General features: G+C 41.2%; 2 protein-coding genes across 5 annotated transcripts in view; one reads left to right on the top strand and one right to left on the bottom strand.

Annotated features, from left to right (window-relative positions):
- Positions 1–14,755, bottom strand: part of rad17 (RAD17 checkpoint clamp loader component) — a 17,870-nt gene extending 3,115 nt beyond the window's left edge. Inside the window, exons 1-14 of one of the 4 annotated variants that reach the window (XM_050049941.1) lie at positions 14,564–14,755; positions 14,118–14,237; positions 12,371–12,601; positions 10,989–11,063; positions 9,687–9,825; positions 9,160–9,293; positions 8,759–8,811; positions 8,003–8,128; positions 6,140–6,209; positions 5,941–6,052; positions 5,575–5,754; positions 3,271–3,374; positions 3,016–3,162; positions 2,494–2,622 (exon numbers count right to left, since the gene is read on the bottom strand). In XM_050049941.1, coding sequence (XP_049905898.1) covers positions 2,494–2,622; positions 3,016–3,162; positions 3,271–3,374; positions 5,575–5,754; positions 5,941–6,052; positions 6,140–6,209; positions 8,003–8,128; positions 8,759–8,811; positions 9,160–9,293; positions 9,687–9,825; positions 10,989–11,063; positions 12,371–12,601; positions 14,118–14,159 — 1,542 coding nt within the window. In that variant the 5' untranslated portion in view covers positions 14,160–14,237; positions 14,564–14,755. Of the gene's footprint in view, positions 1–2,493; positions 2,623–3,015; positions 3,163–3,270; positions 3,375–5,574; positions 5,755–5,940; positions 6,056–6,139; positions 6,210–8,002; positions 8,129–8,758; positions 8,812–9,159; positions 9,294–9,686; positions 9,859–10,988; positions 11,064–12,370; positions 12,602–14,117; positions 14,238–14,563 lie in introns of all 4 variants that reach the window. The other 3 variants (XM_050049940.1, XM_050049939.1, XM_050049938.1) reach the window with 3 other exon arrangements.
- A 26-nt stretch (positions 14,756–14,781) lies between these two features.
- The window catches only part of ak6 (adenylate kinase 6), a 7,614-nt gene continuing 4,909 nt past the window's right edge, over positions 14,782–17,486 (top strand). The window contains exons 1-4 of the mRNA XM_050049965.1: positions 14,782–14,911; positions 14,996–15,071; positions 15,395–15,487; positions 15,684–15,742. Coding sequence (XP_049905922.1) covers positions 15,035–15,071; positions 15,395–15,487; positions 15,684–15,742 — 189 coding nt within the window. The 5' untranslated portion in view covers positions 14,782–14,911; positions 14,996–15,034. The remainder of the gene's footprint in view (positions 14,912–14,995; positions 15,072–15,394; positions 15,488–15,683; positions 15,743–17,486) is intronic.

Raw genomic sequence — 17,486 nt, forward strand, 5'->3', positions numbered from 1 at the left:
ATGGAGATATTTGCATCTTGAAAGCCGGACTACAAATGTGGATAGACAGGGAGAAATACACGCAAGCCTAAGACGTGGTAAGATACGATATTCCTCACTATATGAAGTGACTGACAACAAGATCTGTATAATGGATTGTAAAGAAATTCGTCAGGTTTTTATTTTGTAGACAATTGATCTGGATTTATAGCGTGATGGGATGACAGCACAATGATGTGTGTGGTCCTGCACTTTCATGTGATATGTGTGGCATTTCTGTGCGAGCCTGCATTCGCAATTAATCCATCCAAGAGTAATGTGTGTGCAAAGCTGTATGAAAGCTCTGTTGTACATAATTTTAGTGTAACTTTATCATTGTTTTTCGCTGTGAAAACATTGGACTACCGTCAAGTGCTTGGCCTTGTCGGAAAGCTACAATTCCGCTGTTTCGCTTATCGCTATGAGGCACGGTCGCGGAGAAAATCAATAGAGAAGAACAGGTGTGAATTTGGACGCACTATGCATCGTTCGGGCACATAGGGTTAAGAATGCTATTAGTAAAGATTATTTTATTATTTCACTCTATCAAGGACTGATGCCCTTTTTTGCTTGATCTGCCTGATTTGTTTTATCATTTATTTGGTCTTTTGTTTACCTTTACAAATAAATGACAGGAAATAGAAAATACAGAATGTCGATTAGTAACAGTCATTTATAATAGAGAAATGTCAAAGTTGTGCTTTATGACGACATTTACAAAATATGTCTTCATTATATGGTTTGTACACCTGATTGCACTGACTGTGTTTTTCAACTGTATCTTGCTCACAAATCTGGCCATCTATAACTGTAAACAAATTATCATTAGATTGTCAGTCACCCTCTTTATGGGGTTACGTTTGACGACAACATGTCTTCTAAACCAGTCTTAACGATGTAGTTGGTAACTTTTATAAAATACGTTTTTTGTCATGTTTGCTGAAAATGTCACTAATTAAAGTACATGAGACGGATAGTGTGTGAAAAAAATCCCAGTCCTCCTCCTTGTCAAAGTGCTTCAAATGGTATTTGCTAGAATCTACTGTGTCTGAATGCAAACAACCAATCAGAGCCTAGGATTTTCTAACACAACTGTCAATCATGTCAATCACTGCTCATGAAGTATGGAATACAGAAGGGCTCTTAACTTCTGACGTTTGTAATAGTAAGTCAAACTTGTTTGTCTAAACAGGTAACAATATAACGTCTTAGCGCACCAAATGTGCCTTTAGACGACAGAAAATCCCTGTTAACAAGTATATTTCTGACATCTTAAGACGTTTAATATTGGGTGCAACCATTTCACCAGTTTCAGAGGGGAAACTTAACTCCGATTTAACAAATCCGCAGTGCCAGAAATGTGGCAGACGAGTGGAGCACTGGCTGGTAATCATCACATTTATTCACTTTACATGGAGCTAAAATTAATACAGAATTATGTAAATTTTTTGCCTCATGTGTTACTGTCTGTTTATGAGTCATAAGAAATCATAATTCATCTTTTAGGAGTTGATGTTTACTGTAAGCTAGCTCGGGCTCTGTTAAATCTAATAATATGCCAACAGGACAAGGCAAGCTAATCGCTAACACGCTTTGTTAAAGAGGAAACAACAAATGCTTTATGATGACTGTCAGAGATGATGGAGGTATGATCACGTCATCTGTAACATAACAGGTCGTGTGTTCCACATGTATTATTTCCTAATCGCTCTAGAAAAGAGGATTAGCATATCATTAGCATATCGTTCTGTACCGTTGCAATAGGAAAACAGCAGTTCCAGTGCAGCGCCAGAAGTCGCGCCTATAATTCATGTAAGGTATCATGGGGGCTAGGAGTAAGGTGGATGCAAAGCTCAGTTTTCCTGTTGGTAGACAACAACCAATGGCATGGAGGCTTTGATGTTCTAAACGTCTAAAGATGTCAGAAACGTACTTGTTAACAGGGCATTTTCTGTCATCTTAACACGCATTTCACTCATTGAGACACATTTTCACCTGTTAAGACAAACAAATTTGACCTATTAACATGAACGTCAAAATAGACGTTTAGAGCCCATCCACGCTCCATAGTAAACTGCAGTAAAACTAGGCACTGCTGAATATGAATCAAGAGTCTGTTACTGCATTGCCTATTTCTCACCTCAAATGTTGTCAGAAACCTATTTACGTACTGCTTAGCTGTAAAAATGAGAAATTTTGTGACCCGTCTGCCATGTTGGATCCAGTTGAGCCAAAATGAACCACCACTCACCCGTCGGAGCAAACTCTCTGAGATTGGTTGTTTTCCTTGAGCCGCAATGGATTCTAGCAGATGCAATTAAGAGCAATGGATTCTAGCAGATGCAATTAAGAGCACTACAGGGAAGACAGACTATTTGTCTTGTGTATGCTGTGTGGGTATACTTACTAATTGTAGCTTTTAACTTTAAACCACAGCTAAGCTAATGACAGAGCAACAGCCCCAATGTGTCTCACCTTCTTGTTGACCAGCAGCCAGCTGGGTTTGTGAAGTGGTCTGAAGCCAACAGAGACTTGTTGAGAGTTGGCGTAAAGGAGCCCCCTGGTGGCCACTGAATACCCATAATGCTCCATAGTGCTGCGACTCTGCAAACAACACAGCACAGCACAGCACAGCCCTTTATACAGACAACACAGACTACTTTTCACTGACAAGCCACCATGGCCCATACTGTTAATAAACAGGTAATAGCAATGCTAATACATCCGACCTGTCACTCTCTACTAATTACATTTCTTCACTGTAATACCACCTACTACACAGGAGAATGGACTGCTGTGATTACAACCTTCCATAGTCGTAAAATACTGTCTCACAGTATTATAAACCACTGTGTTGTGGTGCTGTGGAACTGAGGGTATGCTACATTCATGTGAAAGCAACACCTATATGGTATGCAAAGAACAGGAACTATTCGATTTCAGATTCTAGTTATCAAAGCATTAATGTCACTTTTTAATGTCTAGGGAAAGACTGACCGCCCAATCAGAAGTGAGGAGGTCAGCATCAGACAGGTACTCGCTGGCTCGCTCCACATCCTCCACCTCAGAGAAGAAGTCCAGGTAGTTCTGGTGAAGGTACAGGTTGAAGAACTCTCCAGACATGTGAGAACGCTCAACAACCAACTGAACAAAGAAACATAGACAGTTGAGCTCTGAGTGTTCTCAAAGACTAGTGGACATTTGGGCCTGCCATGTGTGTGTTAAAACTAGGAAAAAAAGGCATGTCTGCACCTCTGGGTCCACAAGTAATGCTTCTCTGTGATGATTGGACAGGTGAGGTGGTAGAGCAGGTCCATGGACACATTCTGCTGCTTCAGCACCTTCATGTTTCCCTCCTGTTAATGACAAAACAATCAAGCATACTATTTGCCTCATGTGTGATCAACCAAGGCCACAGTGCAGCATTCATCCTCTTCAGTGACCATATGCTTACAGCTGCAAAGGACTTTCACCAGGTAAATCAGCAAGGAGCACTGACAAAAACTGTATTTTATCACACACATTATGCTTCTTGTGATCCTCATAATCCAAATGACTAAGAAATGACTTTCTGCATGAATCCAAATCGGCTCAGTAATTTTCTAAAACAGCTGCTAAAGATAGTTTATATCCAGAGTTACACAAACAGGATGAAATTGTGTATTTGTTTGGGACTTTTTTAAGCAGCAGATTAATCCACATTTGGGGGTCGAGTGAGTGTTTGTGGCAGCAGGACATTTTATGAGGGATTGAGTCAAAATAAACTACAGTGTGTGATAATATAGGAACATGTCACCCAGCACAACAGTGTGGTTCACTGATGGAGCTCCATGGCAAAGACGGAGAAGATATACACACTGTGCTTGTTAGCAGGATACCATAAAACTTCAATTAAAAGCCCAAGTCCCAGTGAAACACCTTTTTTTTCATACCTGTCTGCATTAGTCTTCGTAGCTTAGCGCCACAAAAGGGTGTAAGCTTTTTACGAAGATTGATGCACTGTTAATCTTGCAGTCAAGTATTTTATACCCATACTGTGCGTGGTTGTGACCGTCACCTACCCTCCCTGGAGACTAGCCTATCAGCCTTTATTGGAAAAACTTCCTAATATGAGCCAGAGAGGGCCGTGTTACACCATAGTGTGTCAAGGGGAAAGTAAGGGACAAGCAGGGGGGATTGAGGGACAGGTGCTTAAGTCCTGACTTATATAGCGACAGTGCATGCGGAGAAGAAGGAGTTAAAAAAAAAACAAAAAAACAAGAGAAACAGGCAGTGTAGCTGATGTATTGTGGCCTTGAGATTGTTGTGCTCCATACAGATTACCGAAAATCAACAAATAAATGTATAATAAAGGAAAAAAAAAAGAAGAAGTCTATACTGAACACCAGAAATGTGAGAGTCCTGGTGGTGGAGGAAAGCCCGATTGTGGAGAAGAGTTGCCAGAGCAGTGTGGTAGGTTTGAGAAGCAACTGAGCCCCTTTTGAGTGATCCCATCAGTTCTTTGCGATGCGTCACGGAGCTGAAGTATCGAACATGCATGCGTGTATTTGAACCCTCCCAATGTGTTTATGAGAACCATCACCAGGGTCCAGGGCCAATGTCCCAGCTCAGCGGGGGAAGGCGGCCGGTAAGGCACCCCAAGGCCGCAGGAGCGCCCAGACCCCACGCCCGGGGAGCTGCAGAGGCCGCGGGACACCACGCAGGCCCAAGGACCCAGGGCGGCAATGGCCAGCACCCCCAGAGAGCTAGAGACGCACCCCAGACCCACCACCCAACGCATACCACTGACTAATATGTATAGCCTATATTCCTGCCCGGCTTGGCTGCAGAGCTGCGCGGCATGGCCGGTGTGGATGACACAATCGGTTAACATGGCCGCCGAAAGGAGGCTATTCGCAGCGCTTCTGTGTCCGGTGTGGCCCTGGCATAACGCGGTGTTGTGTCGGTATGCCAGGTGTCGTAATCCTAGGGTGCTGTAAAATGAGTGTCAAAACTCTCTCTCCCTCTGATGGGCTGTGGAGCTAGGTTAAACTAGTGATTCATTATTGATACGTTATCTGGAGCCTCATTTTTCTACAAGTTATATTCATACTAGTTTAAATAACTAGCAGAAGCACTCCGGCTTCCTCCCACAGTCCAAAGACATGCTGAGTGGTGATTAGGTTAATTGATAACTCTAAATTGTCCGTAGGTGTGAATGTGAGCGTGAATGGTTGTTTGTCTCTATGTGTCAGCCCTGCGATAGTCTGGCGACCTGTCACGGGTGTACCCTGCCTCTCGCCCATTGTCAGCTGGGATAGGCTCCAGCCCCCCCGTGACCCTCAAGAGGATGAAGCAGTTAGAAGATGGATGGATGGAATTTAAGGCCGGTCCCATATAGACGCCTGTGCCAAATATGGGCCCATTGAGTTCAGTGATTTAAGCAAATAACAGCCCAGGCTACAAACTGAAGTTTTATGGTATATAAATTGCTGATTTAGGTACTGTCTTTCCAAAAATCCTACCACAAACAAGAGAGAGGAAAGACTTGTATGGACCCTGGGACATGTGACTTACGTTTGCAGTGCAAGATCTTTCCCAGAGCTCTGAAGAGGAACAGAGAGGCATCTTTCCCCCCAATAGCCTGCACCTCTTCCTTCTCCTTTGTCAATTTGGACTTCTTCCTTCTCTGGTTTGTTGTGGAAGCCACATGTCTGTCCTTCTTCATCCTCCACAGCCCCTTTTCCAATGACGTGTCTGGACAGTTACAATGATGACAGAAGTTCTTTGACATCAGTTGATGTAACAGGGCAACAATAGTTGTTCTGAGGAAAGGTCATGTGGTCATTCAAATCAAAAGGTATTTATAGTAGATTTCACAGTTATATGTATGTGTACACTCTTGACTTCCCCTCTGCTGTGGTGTGTGGTTTTATTCCTGACCTGGAAGGGAGGAAAACTGGAGGCTGTTGATGGCACTGCGAATATCTCCTGAGCTTCCTGAGCACAGCGTCTCCAACACTGCCTGGTCTGGGACACACATTCTCCCACAGCTCTGCTAGGAATTATGGGAAAATACACTGTAGAAAACACATTAAAACTCGTACCAAAATGTGTAATCAACTGCAAGGCTTCCTCTCACCTTTCCTGCCTCCAGGGTTGAAATTCGAGTCAGGACCTTCATCATTGTGGTTGGAGCCACCGGATTAAAGCTGAAAAGAGCAAACACACAAAACAGTGTTCAGTGGAATCCAGTGGCTTCCCTTTAGAGGATTCTTGAGAGGATACACACAGGTCAGCAGCACGAGGAACGGTTTTGTTCAGTATCCTGTTAATCCGCATTTGATTACAGCAAATTCTAAAAATAAAGGCCAGAGTTCAAATAATGTCCGAGACAGAAATAATATTAACATGAACATATGAAGGCCAAAACATCCATGCAATTACCCAGCGGGCTCACAATGTGGTTAGATGTTGGTGTTTGGTTGAATTATGTTGTGATGTCAGGTGACCAAAATTCAATGTTAGTATGTCGTCTAATGCCAATGTCAATTTGATGGAGAACACTGATGACTCAAGATGCTTATATCTTGTTAGTTGTAAGTTGTGCGAACCAAAATCCAACTTCTTCCAAACATTCTTGTTTCACATTAAAAGTCTTTCAGAAGGGCTTATGCTCTTTCAGTCATTGAATGGCTTTTAATGTGAAACATCTGTGCAGAAGTGCTGGGTTTCACTCAAAGTAACTTAACTGTGATCGAAAAAACTGCAAAGTCGAAGCAGCTGTAACTAATTAGTGACTGAAAACAGCATTGAAGAGTGGTGAGAATGACTCCATTATACTGACGGAATTATCCATCCAATTATCATAGTCACTTATGCTTGACAGTCACAAGGGAGCTGCAGCCAAACCCAGCTGACACTGGGCATGAGGCGGGGACACACACCATGGACAGATCACCAGTCAAGCACACAGCTGAACTGTTTTGAGCAGAGAATCACCTGTGTTGGCTGGCTTTCTTTAATTTGACAAATGACAGGTTAAACACAGGTCAGATAACTCCAGTCAATTCTGGTCACATCCACATATATGTGCAATTAAGGCCTTATTTACACCTGGTATTGACATGCGTCTTGGATGATCCGATCACAAGTGGACAGCACGCAATACAAGTGTTGACAACCACCAAGATGCATTGTGATCCGATCACTCAAACCACTTGCTGAGGTGGTGTGGGATGCATTTGATCACACATCCTTTGTAGTGTAGATGCTAATACATAAGGCTGCACATTGAATTGAATTTTAATCACAATCATGATTTGGACTTCCCACAAATAAACGAAAATGATCGGTTACTATACTGATCTTAAAATGCATGCTCTACTCATGGAAATCCTTTGCATATCCAGCTGTACCGACACAGACGCTAACGTGACTAGTGAACATGTTAGCATGCAGCTGGTGAGATTGTGGTTGTGATAATGGTGCATGGCACCTTTTGACCCTCTAGCAAAAGTGAAGTAGGCAGTAGCGAAATCTGGGAACAAATGGTCAGCTGGAGACACGTTACAGACACAGTGTGAATGGCGATGTGTCTCGTCCGTCCACTCAAATCACTGAAACGCATGTTAATACCAGGTGTAAAGAGGCTCTTTGAGATTAGCCAATTAACCTAACCTGCATGTCTTTGGACTGAAGGAGGGAACAGCTGGAAGTTGTGCTGCAGACAAGTTCATTATACTGAATTTATGATGGAAGTGTTTGTATTATTGCTTTAATTAAAAGAAACGTGGATTACATATTGTCTCTTGCCAAAAGTGAAGGACATATTTACTAAATTTGCCTGTTTCTTGGTATCTTTGGCCATGAATGTATAAAAACAATCTTCCGTCTTTAGTCCACAGCTGGAACTGAACTGTATCCACAGTCTCTGGGGTCTAATGTAGCTTTCCATAAAGGTCTAACACCTCTGTCAAAGCCAACAGTGTGTGTTGCTCAGAACCTTATGCTGCTGATGTCCAGTTCCTCCTGGATCTCTCTGGGAAAAAGAAAGCGTGAGCTGCTGTCCCCACTCAGACTGTCTGACACTATGAACACCAGGGGACATCGATTGGTCTTCACAAAGCGCCTGAAAGACACACAGCAGGCCACAATCTGACACAGAGCAGGAATACATAAGCAGCAAAGATAGCAGTCAGTACATTTACATGCACAGTTAAGTCAAGCTGCGGTTACAGCTCGACTAGGTCATTTAATTGTACAACTGTCCTTGTCCCAGTATGCAAGCACGGGAGGGGAATCCATTTATTACCAAAGTATGTCCAACTCCGCTACGATGGGTGGCAATATGCTGGATGACCTATTACGTCACAGACAATCGAGTGTCGTCCAGCTGGGAACAGGTCACCATTCTGCCTTTTCCTCCCATCCATGTATTTTAAAATATTTTACTCTTTCAGTTGACAAAGTATGAACTGTGTCTATATACTGTGTCCTGTAGAAAGGCTTTCATCAGGCACACACTTCCTAATGCTAAGGGCGAAACATGTCTTCATAGCAGCGAGAAAGATTCCTATCAATCTCCGTTACACAAAAGTGGAGAAATTATAAGATGCAAAATTAAACCAGTAGTGCTAGCACTGGTCTCTGTGCTGCTGTCTTTAATGTTACATGATGGCTTCAAGATTGTGTGTCATCATAGTAACTTCTTCTAGAGTAAAAGCATAAAAGGAAATGTGGGGGAAAACGATCATCTCACCTCAGGGTATCATGTAGGCTGCCAGGCTGCCTGTAGAACTGATTTGGGAAATCCTGAGAAGGGACAAGTGAGGATCAAATATGTGTGTGTATTTAGGAGCTTTTATCAGTCATGCATCACTTTCATTGTTGTGAGCTACAAAGAATACCTGTTGTATATATTGCCACTACTGTGTCAAAAAAAAAAAAAATCCTCAATCACCTATTAAACTAATTCTGTGCACAAATAATGATGTAAGCGGAATTATGATATATTTGTACAAGATCACAAAAAGGTTCCCAGGAATCTTTAAACAGTCTTGAATTTAATTTTTAAAAATTAAGGCCATAAAAGGCCCTGAAAAAAGCTTATTTTTAACAAAATACAGGAGCAGTGACTTCAGGTGAATGTGTACTACATACTTCCACCAGTATGAGCTTCCTGTCTGCGGCTCCTCCATCCCCCACCATCCTCAGGCAGTTGTACTTGTTCGCTTTAAGGAGAAAGTCCTGGAACTGGACTAACTGGGAGCTGTAGGAACCATTTATCCTCCATTCTGAAAAGAGACAGAGAATTAGAGACACATCAGAAAAACAAGATGGAGAAGTCTGTATACTGAGACAGGATAGTGGTGCAAGTACCTGAGATCATATATCACAACACACTGGTTAGCTTGCATCCACCCAAAAAACATCCATCCCCTTTTACAAACATTGTAGAAGAAACACCTCTCATAAATAAAGCAATCTAACACATCAGCACAAGCTCAAATCTGATACTGTCTCAAAGAAAGCATTCTCGTTTCAATTTGTCTGGTCACTAACTGGCAGTTTTTCTTCAAAAAGGTAATTGTCTTTTATATTTATGATAATAACTTCATGGTAGTTCTTGTTTTTACAGTGCAACTGATGGGTATGAGGCAGGTAGGACAGTAAAGGTTTCTCCTCACCGTGCTGGCTGCTGCTGTATGGCTCCACGTTGGTGGGGTTGGTCCACTCCTGAACCCTGAGGCCCAGTTCTAGAGACAAAACCTGGATTGTGGCAGTCTTTCCACAGCCTGATGGTCCCGTCAGCAGCAAGATCCCACCCTGCAGCCCACAACAGCCAATCTGAACCTTTAGCTTAAGTTGAGACCGCCACAGACAACATTTTAATAATTTACACTCTTTCTTGAGATTTGGAATAAAACAAAACACTCTACAAGTGGGCTGGAGAAATATACTTTAAGGATCAAAGTCTTGACTATTAAACCTTGCAATGGGCCAACCTCACAGTGTTTGATTTTTTAATCAAATAGCACGCCTAAAGGATGTAATGGCCAGAAAAGTGTTCAATGAAGAATATTATGATGTCACAGTGACACAGTAATATGTCATCACTTCATAATTATATCCTTAAACCACCAAATTCTAAATCAGTTCACCCTTGACTTAAAGTTGACATTTGTGCCAAATTTGGAGATATTCTCCCGAGATGTTCTTGAGATATCCTGTTCACGAGAATGACACAGGTGATAAAATCATGATGACCTTGACCTTCGTTCTTTCACCACTAAAATCTAATCAGTTCATCCCCGAGTCCAAGTTTACATTTGTGCCAGATTTTTGAAAAATTCCCTCAAGGTGTTCTTGACAAATTAGGTTCACAAGCATGAGACTGATGAACGGACAGATGTACATATGGACAGAAGGACAGAAGGACAGAGGGACGGACAACCTGAAAACATAATCCCTCAGGTCACAGTTATCGTTGGCGCAGAGGCATAAAACCACTTCCGCCTATGAGTAGCGTGCCTGAGCACACATGTATATATGAGCTTTGCTTGAGCAGAGTTCAAACGTGGAGTGCAATAGACTGTTTGTATTGACAGGTTTTGGCAAAAAAGGATGTATCTGGAAAGTGCTGAGCATACGACTGGATAAATGAGACTTGGATTATACTGCAGGAGTTGTGCCCAAATTTGTAAAAGGATGTACTGATATAGTTTTGCTGTTGTTAACCAGAGCCTTCAATTCATGTCAAATGTTTGCCTTTTTCTGATTCTTCGTCCATCATAGAGGCACACGAGAAAAACAACGCTTGCTTCACAAATTCAAGGTAACCTGGTGAGTAACTGATTTACAAATGGTCATTTAGCAGGTGTACTTTTCCTTTAAAAAGGTCAGAACTAGGGCAACAGTTGTTCACAGACTTTATTCGAAAACTGGCTGGCAGCCAAGATACAGTTACTGAAACATGAAACTTCAATTACCTTTGATGCGTTTGAGTGAACTCTCATCCAGTTCTCCACTTCTTCTATCTTCTTCTTGTGGACAGCCAGCTCAGCCTACACAAACGCAGAGTAACCATTACTTAAGACTAGAAAGTTCAGTCTTGAATTTCTATTACACCTAAAAAGTTTATGATTAGAGCCCTCAGCCACTCAACACATACTCAGCCAGAATCAGAATCAGAAATACTTTATTGATCCCCGAGGGTAAATTGTGATTCATTACAGTCACTCTGCTGTAAAGAATAGAGAATTATAAGAGGTAAGAATAGGGGTATGAAATAGAAGTATCTAAATATAAGTAATAACATAGAAATAAAAATGTGCATTATGCTACAATGTTAACACTACTACTTAAGATATTAAGAATAAAATATATATCTTCACTGTGCTCAGTCTGTAAGTGTGTAAAAATATACAGATATGTGCACTGTGCTACATCACACTGTTTAAACTAGTACGTTACATTAAGAAATAATGCTATAATGGTTACAATACACATGCCCATACATGCACTGAAAGAGTTAGTGGTCACTGTAATCATCCCTTCCACCTACACTGGCCACAAAGTGATGCCATAGCATAACTTCAATGAAAGAATTCATTCTTAAAGGCTCTAAACTTTGGGGGATACTCACATAATTTGACTGCTGACCCAATTTGGCTTAAAATGCAGTTTTACACTGATTTATATAACAATAATAATAATAATAATAATAATAATAATAATGATAATGTGTCATACCACCTATACAGCAGTAGCTACGGCTTTAATATTTCTAAGTGTATAAAGCCATTGCATGCAATGTTGCAATTTTTTCAGCAGAATTGCCTTATGGATTTAGATTTAAAAAATATTCGTATTAATGCAATGAAGCATCTTTATTAATTAGGTAATTCATTACTGGATTAGCCAAAACTGACTCATATTGTATTCATAAATAGTTTCTTAAATGATTTTCCAGAAAATTTACTGTATCAAGACATTTATCAAAATAATTATTTAAAATTACAGAAGATTTTAATCATATTGAAGACATTGTGTGTATTTACCATATGCTCATTTGTATGTTGAGGCTTGATACTGGATACCGGTATAGACTGTCAATGTGAGTGTGAACAAATAGGTATTTGTAAATACCCATGGTAATGAGTAAGGTTATAGGTTGTGTCTCATGATGTATTTTATTCCTGGTTGCTCAGAGCCCTCACTGCTTTGATGTGCTAACAGTATCACAACATCACAATACATATGACCAAAGTCTGCATGTCCAAAGAGAGGGCATTTGAATTCATACCAGTTATTGGCTGTATCCAAATGTATCCATGGATACCAAACAAATGTCAAAAGAGATTATGCTAACCTGTGAACGGGGCGAGTATCTGTCCACCCACGGGTCGTCCTGGTTCCTCTGGGCTGACTCTTTCAGGAGGTAGGACGTGTGAGGTTCTGAGCTAATGGCCGGTCCTGTCGTCTTCCTGGGCCTCTTGGGCTCTGCCTTGGAGCGCAATACCTGGCTGCCCTTTTTCCTTTTGGATGTAGCAAAGGTTTCCCCTGGCAAATCACTGAAGGATGGATCCACCCAGCGGTTCAGCTATAATAAGTAAAGTCAAACAAAAATTATTAAAGATGTATAAGGAACAACTGAAGGAGGGTGTCTAATATAGGTCAACGTTTATAATTTACAGTAGAATTGAACACAATTGATAGACAGAACTAGATGTTACTAGATGCAGATTATAGGAGGAGGCAGGGATCCTTCATGTGTGCTCAGTGACGCACTACACCACCGACTGAGGTTGGCAGAAATAAAAGCATTGCTCAAGAAACATGGCACATATGGACATTATATGTGTTTGAAGTGAATGTTTGATATTGAAAAGTGAGTGTAAATGACAGATAAAAAAAGACATGAATATTTAGTGGAAGACCAATGTGAGAATGTATTAACACCAATCAGCCAAAACATGAAAACCACTGGCGGGTGAAGTGATTAACACTTATCATCATCTTGTTACAATGCAATGTTCTGCTGGGAAACCTCGGGTCCTGGCATTCATGTGATGCGCTCCACCCACCCAAACACTGTTGCGGACCAAGTGTCCCTCCCTCGGGCCAACAGCAATCCATGATAACAGTGGCATCCCAGCAGGACGATGCATCATGCCACACAGCAAGAACTGTTTAGGGATGGCCCAATCCAGTGGAGCATCCTTAGGACATGCTAGTACCCCACTTTGCAACACACAAGTCTCAAGGGATCTGCTACCAACGCTTCGGTGCCAGACAAAACTGAGATCCTGTTTCCATGTCTTCACAGGTCAGAGCCAAGTCAAATCAAAGGAGGATCGAGGTACCTTTGGCATACTAAAACATCCCCTTAATGCTCCATCGGAGTGGGATCTGAGAAATTTTAAGGCCAGGTCAATATGTTGAGCTCTTTGTCACATTCCTTGTGTCATTTCTGAGTACTTTTTGCAGTATAGCATGGTGCATTGCCATCAGGGACTGCTGTTGCCATGACGGGGTTTACTTGGTCTGAACAGTGTTTGGGATGATGAAACATGTCAGGTGGCATCCACATGAATGACAGAACCCAAGGTTTCCCAACAAAACATTGCATTGTAACTAAGGATGCACTATAATATTGGCACATCATCAATATCAGCTTTAAAATGAACTATTAGAATCGGCCAGAGTGCCTTTTCTTAACTTGCACAATGAATTAATTTTACATACACTGAAAAGCATTCAATTTCATGTCTCTAGCTGTGGGTGGGCCATCATGATAAGAGTATGCATGCATTATATGATGTTGATTCAACTGCAGAGGAGACTTGATGATCACTAAAATTAGGTGGGGAAAAAAAGTGGATATATTGATATCAGTATCTGTTATCAGCCAAATGAGTTGTTATATCTCAGCTTATCGGATATGGGCAAAAAAATCCAATACTGTGCATCCCTAATTGTAACAAAATGATCAATGCTATTTACTTCACCAGTCAGTAGTTGTAATGTTATAAGATATATGCATGTGTGTGTTTATACAAACACCCATAGCTTATTGATGACACATAACACACATAATGTACACACATATAACTTACTCTGCTTGGAGCAGCTTTATCTCCCACAGAAAGCTTGTCCATCCTGTACCGTGGTGCTTCACATTTAGGGTAACGTTAACGTTAGCAGCTCAACGAACAACTCAGAGCTGCTGATGTGATCTAGTTAACATGGGACAGCAGAAACAAGACATAACGTAAGTTCTCTTAATATAAAGAAAGGGTGTGTTGATGGATTTTTGATGTTTTATATGGTATTATCTTTAGTTTAACTTCTATTTTCACTGTTTGTTTGGGCTGCCAAAAAATGTACCAAGGTACCCCCATACCACAAACATTTGCCCGCTAAGTGGCTAATACCTGATAAAAGTACAGCATGTCTGTTTCAATGTCTCTGGATGATGATGTCGACTGCAGAATGATGAACTGGTTAGCTAACGCTGACTAAGTTTTTATGTTGAGCTAATATAATATCTGTAATAACTTACCTTGTTTGACCATTTGATGTGTCACAAGTACACACGGAGTTTCCCCTCACTTCAAACTCTTATTCGGGTGTAATTTGTGTATTAGTAATTTGTGAATCAAAGAGGCAGTAGAGTTCACGTTGGCGTTACTGACCAGTTGAAGGAAGCTTCGACGGAAAGTGAAGTTTACCAATTTAAACTCCGGGCTTCAGAGTGTCGCAAACTGACTGTGCTTTGGCGTAAAACTGACGTAAAGCCTGCGTCGGTTTACCGCAGTGTTTGTGGGAAGTCTGCTCAGGCTGGCGTGATAGCAAACATCTATTAGCTAGCTACTCCACATTTCCATTTTGTTAGCTTCCTCTTTTTCAGGTTGGTCTCTCAATATTTAGCGTAGAGATTAAAGAGTCTGTCTATAATCGCATGAAGAGATAACAGGACTGTTGTGTCTTTCAGGTGGCCGTCATCAAGACACGTGTTGGCTGCTAGCAAGCTATGAAGATGAAGAAGCGACCAAACATTTTGTTAACAGGTGAGATAGATAGAGTTGTAAAAATACAGTAGTATACGTGTCACACTAGAGGAGACATGTCAATATGTCAAGAGAAAAACTAAACCTTAGCATATTCTGTAAGAATAACACACACACGCACATATAAAGACCATGCCATAATAAACCATTTCTGATCATAAGTGAATTACTAAATGTCAGGTAGGAAGTTGAAAAGCAGTAACCTGATCAGATCTCATCAGATTATGAAGTAATAGTATGCATTACTTCACCTTTTAAATAGGGCAACCCTTAATGTATACGTTCTCAAATGACATCTTAGATGTTAATCCTCTCTGCTACAGGAACCCCTGGTGTTGGAAAGACCACATTAGGAAAGGAGCTGGCCCAAAGGACAGGGCTAACCTATGTCAACATAGGAGACCTGGCTCGGGAAGGTAAAGATACTCATAGCTTTTACAACAAATAGAGGCTGGAACGAGCATCTGTCATCCATTATTTAAATTATTGGTCATTGTTTTTGTGCTGTCATAGCTGGCCCTGGTTTGATGTACATGTAGTATGCAAATAAAAGCAGATTAGTGTCAGACAGAGGCTGTGGCTGTTCTAATGATCCTAATCCTCTTTCACCAGGACAACTTTATGATGGCTATGATGAAGTGTACCAGTGCCCGATTTTGGATGAGGACGGAGTGAGTAAAATTCTCCATGCAAGCTTTGAATCTGGTGATAATATATTGATCTGTGCAGCACAAACGTAGAAACACCTGAGAGCTGGATATGATTTGGAACTATTGCACCATTCTGCTTCTGTTTTAACACAGTATTGTACTCAGCCACAACCCACCATGTGAAATACATTTTTTGGTCTATGTTGTTTACCGTGCTGTTAGTACTTAAGATAGTTTGTTTACTGTGTGTGCAGGGCTGTACAGATTTAATTCGGCATAGAGGGCTACTTGTGTGCCAAATTAAAATGGAGTCAAAACCACACCAAACAGCCACAAAACCAGCATGGTTCTGGTTGGGTTTTGGAGTACTTCCATAAACCATAACTTGGTGCACTTCACACCTTGGGAGGAGGTGTTGGAGGAGGTGTTGTTTCCTTCCTCTGCCGTTTCATATACTGTATATAGACAAATGATATGCAAAATTATTTTACTACATAATGATGAAAACTCTGTGTGTGTGTGTGTCTGTCTGTGTGTTCCACGTTTTTCTCCTCACTGACTTGGTCAATCCATGTGAAATTTGGCACAGTGGTAGAGGGTCATGGGAGGATGTGAACGAAGCAATATTACATCAATTGGCCAAAGTGGGGCGCTATAGCAACCGTTTGAAATTGCAAACTTTGAATGGGCATATCTCAGTTTGACCGATCTGCATGAAACTCGGTGAACATAATCTAGGGACCAATATCTAAAGTTCCCTCTTGGCAAAAGTTGGAAAACTTACTAAAACTGAGCTTCTATAAGGCAATGAATATTGCGGAGGGCGTGGCTCATCACATAAAGGTGTATAACATCTCAAGGGTTTCACCGATCACCACGCAACTTTGTAGGCATATGACCACACATAATCTGAGGGGACCCCTCCATTATTGACCCCATCAAACAAAATGGGGGCGCTACAGAGCTAATTTCTTATCTAGGCCTTACCGCCATATCAGTTTTTACTAAACTTGGTAGATATGTAGAACAGGACGCCTCAAGGTGACTGGAGAAATTTAACTCTAATTGGCAACTGGGTGGCGCTATAACAACAGAAAAATGCTTAAAAATGGCTAAAATGCGAACCCGATTGCTGTGGCTCCCCCTGTGGCTGAATGTTGTTGTTTTTTTCTAATTTTTGGTATGACTAAGTCATGGCATGGTATGCTGCTGCAACAAGGGCTAGCCACACCTTTCCCATGTGAACTACCAGTGCGCCCCACTTTTAAGTCAATACAACATACACTTCAACTATCTGCCTTTCAACGTGCTACCTCAACTACTAATGTACAGTTTTAGCCCACTAATTATCCCACTATTGGCAATATTACTACTGTTCTTTCAATAAAGCAATCGTACTATCAAATTCACAAAAACTCCCAAACACACACCATGTGAAACTGCGTAGGCAACTGTGCACTCAATGGGTATGGACTAGTCATAATAATTGAAGGGATTGCAGGGGCAGCTTTGTGTCTCTGGGAGCTTAAATGTGTTTAATTTGAAAATGTTGAACCAACATGAGCAAACCTATCTCCACAGATACAGTGGGGCAAAAAAGTATTTAGTCAGCCACTGATTTTGCAAGTTCTCCTACTTAGAAAGATGAGAGAGGTCTGTAATTTTCATCAGAGGTACACTTCAACTATGAGAGACAAAATGAGAAAAAAAATCCAGGAAATCACATTGTAGGATTTTTAAAGAATTTATTTGTAAATTATGGTGG

The sequence above is a fragment of the Epinephelus moara genome, chromosome 8 (genome assembly GCF_006386435.1).
Source record: "Epinephelus moara isolate mb chromosome 8, YSFRI_EMoa_1.0, whole genome shotgun sequence".
NCBI lineage: Eukaryota > Metazoa > Chordata > Actinopteri > Perciformes > Serranidae > Epinephelus > Epinephelus moara.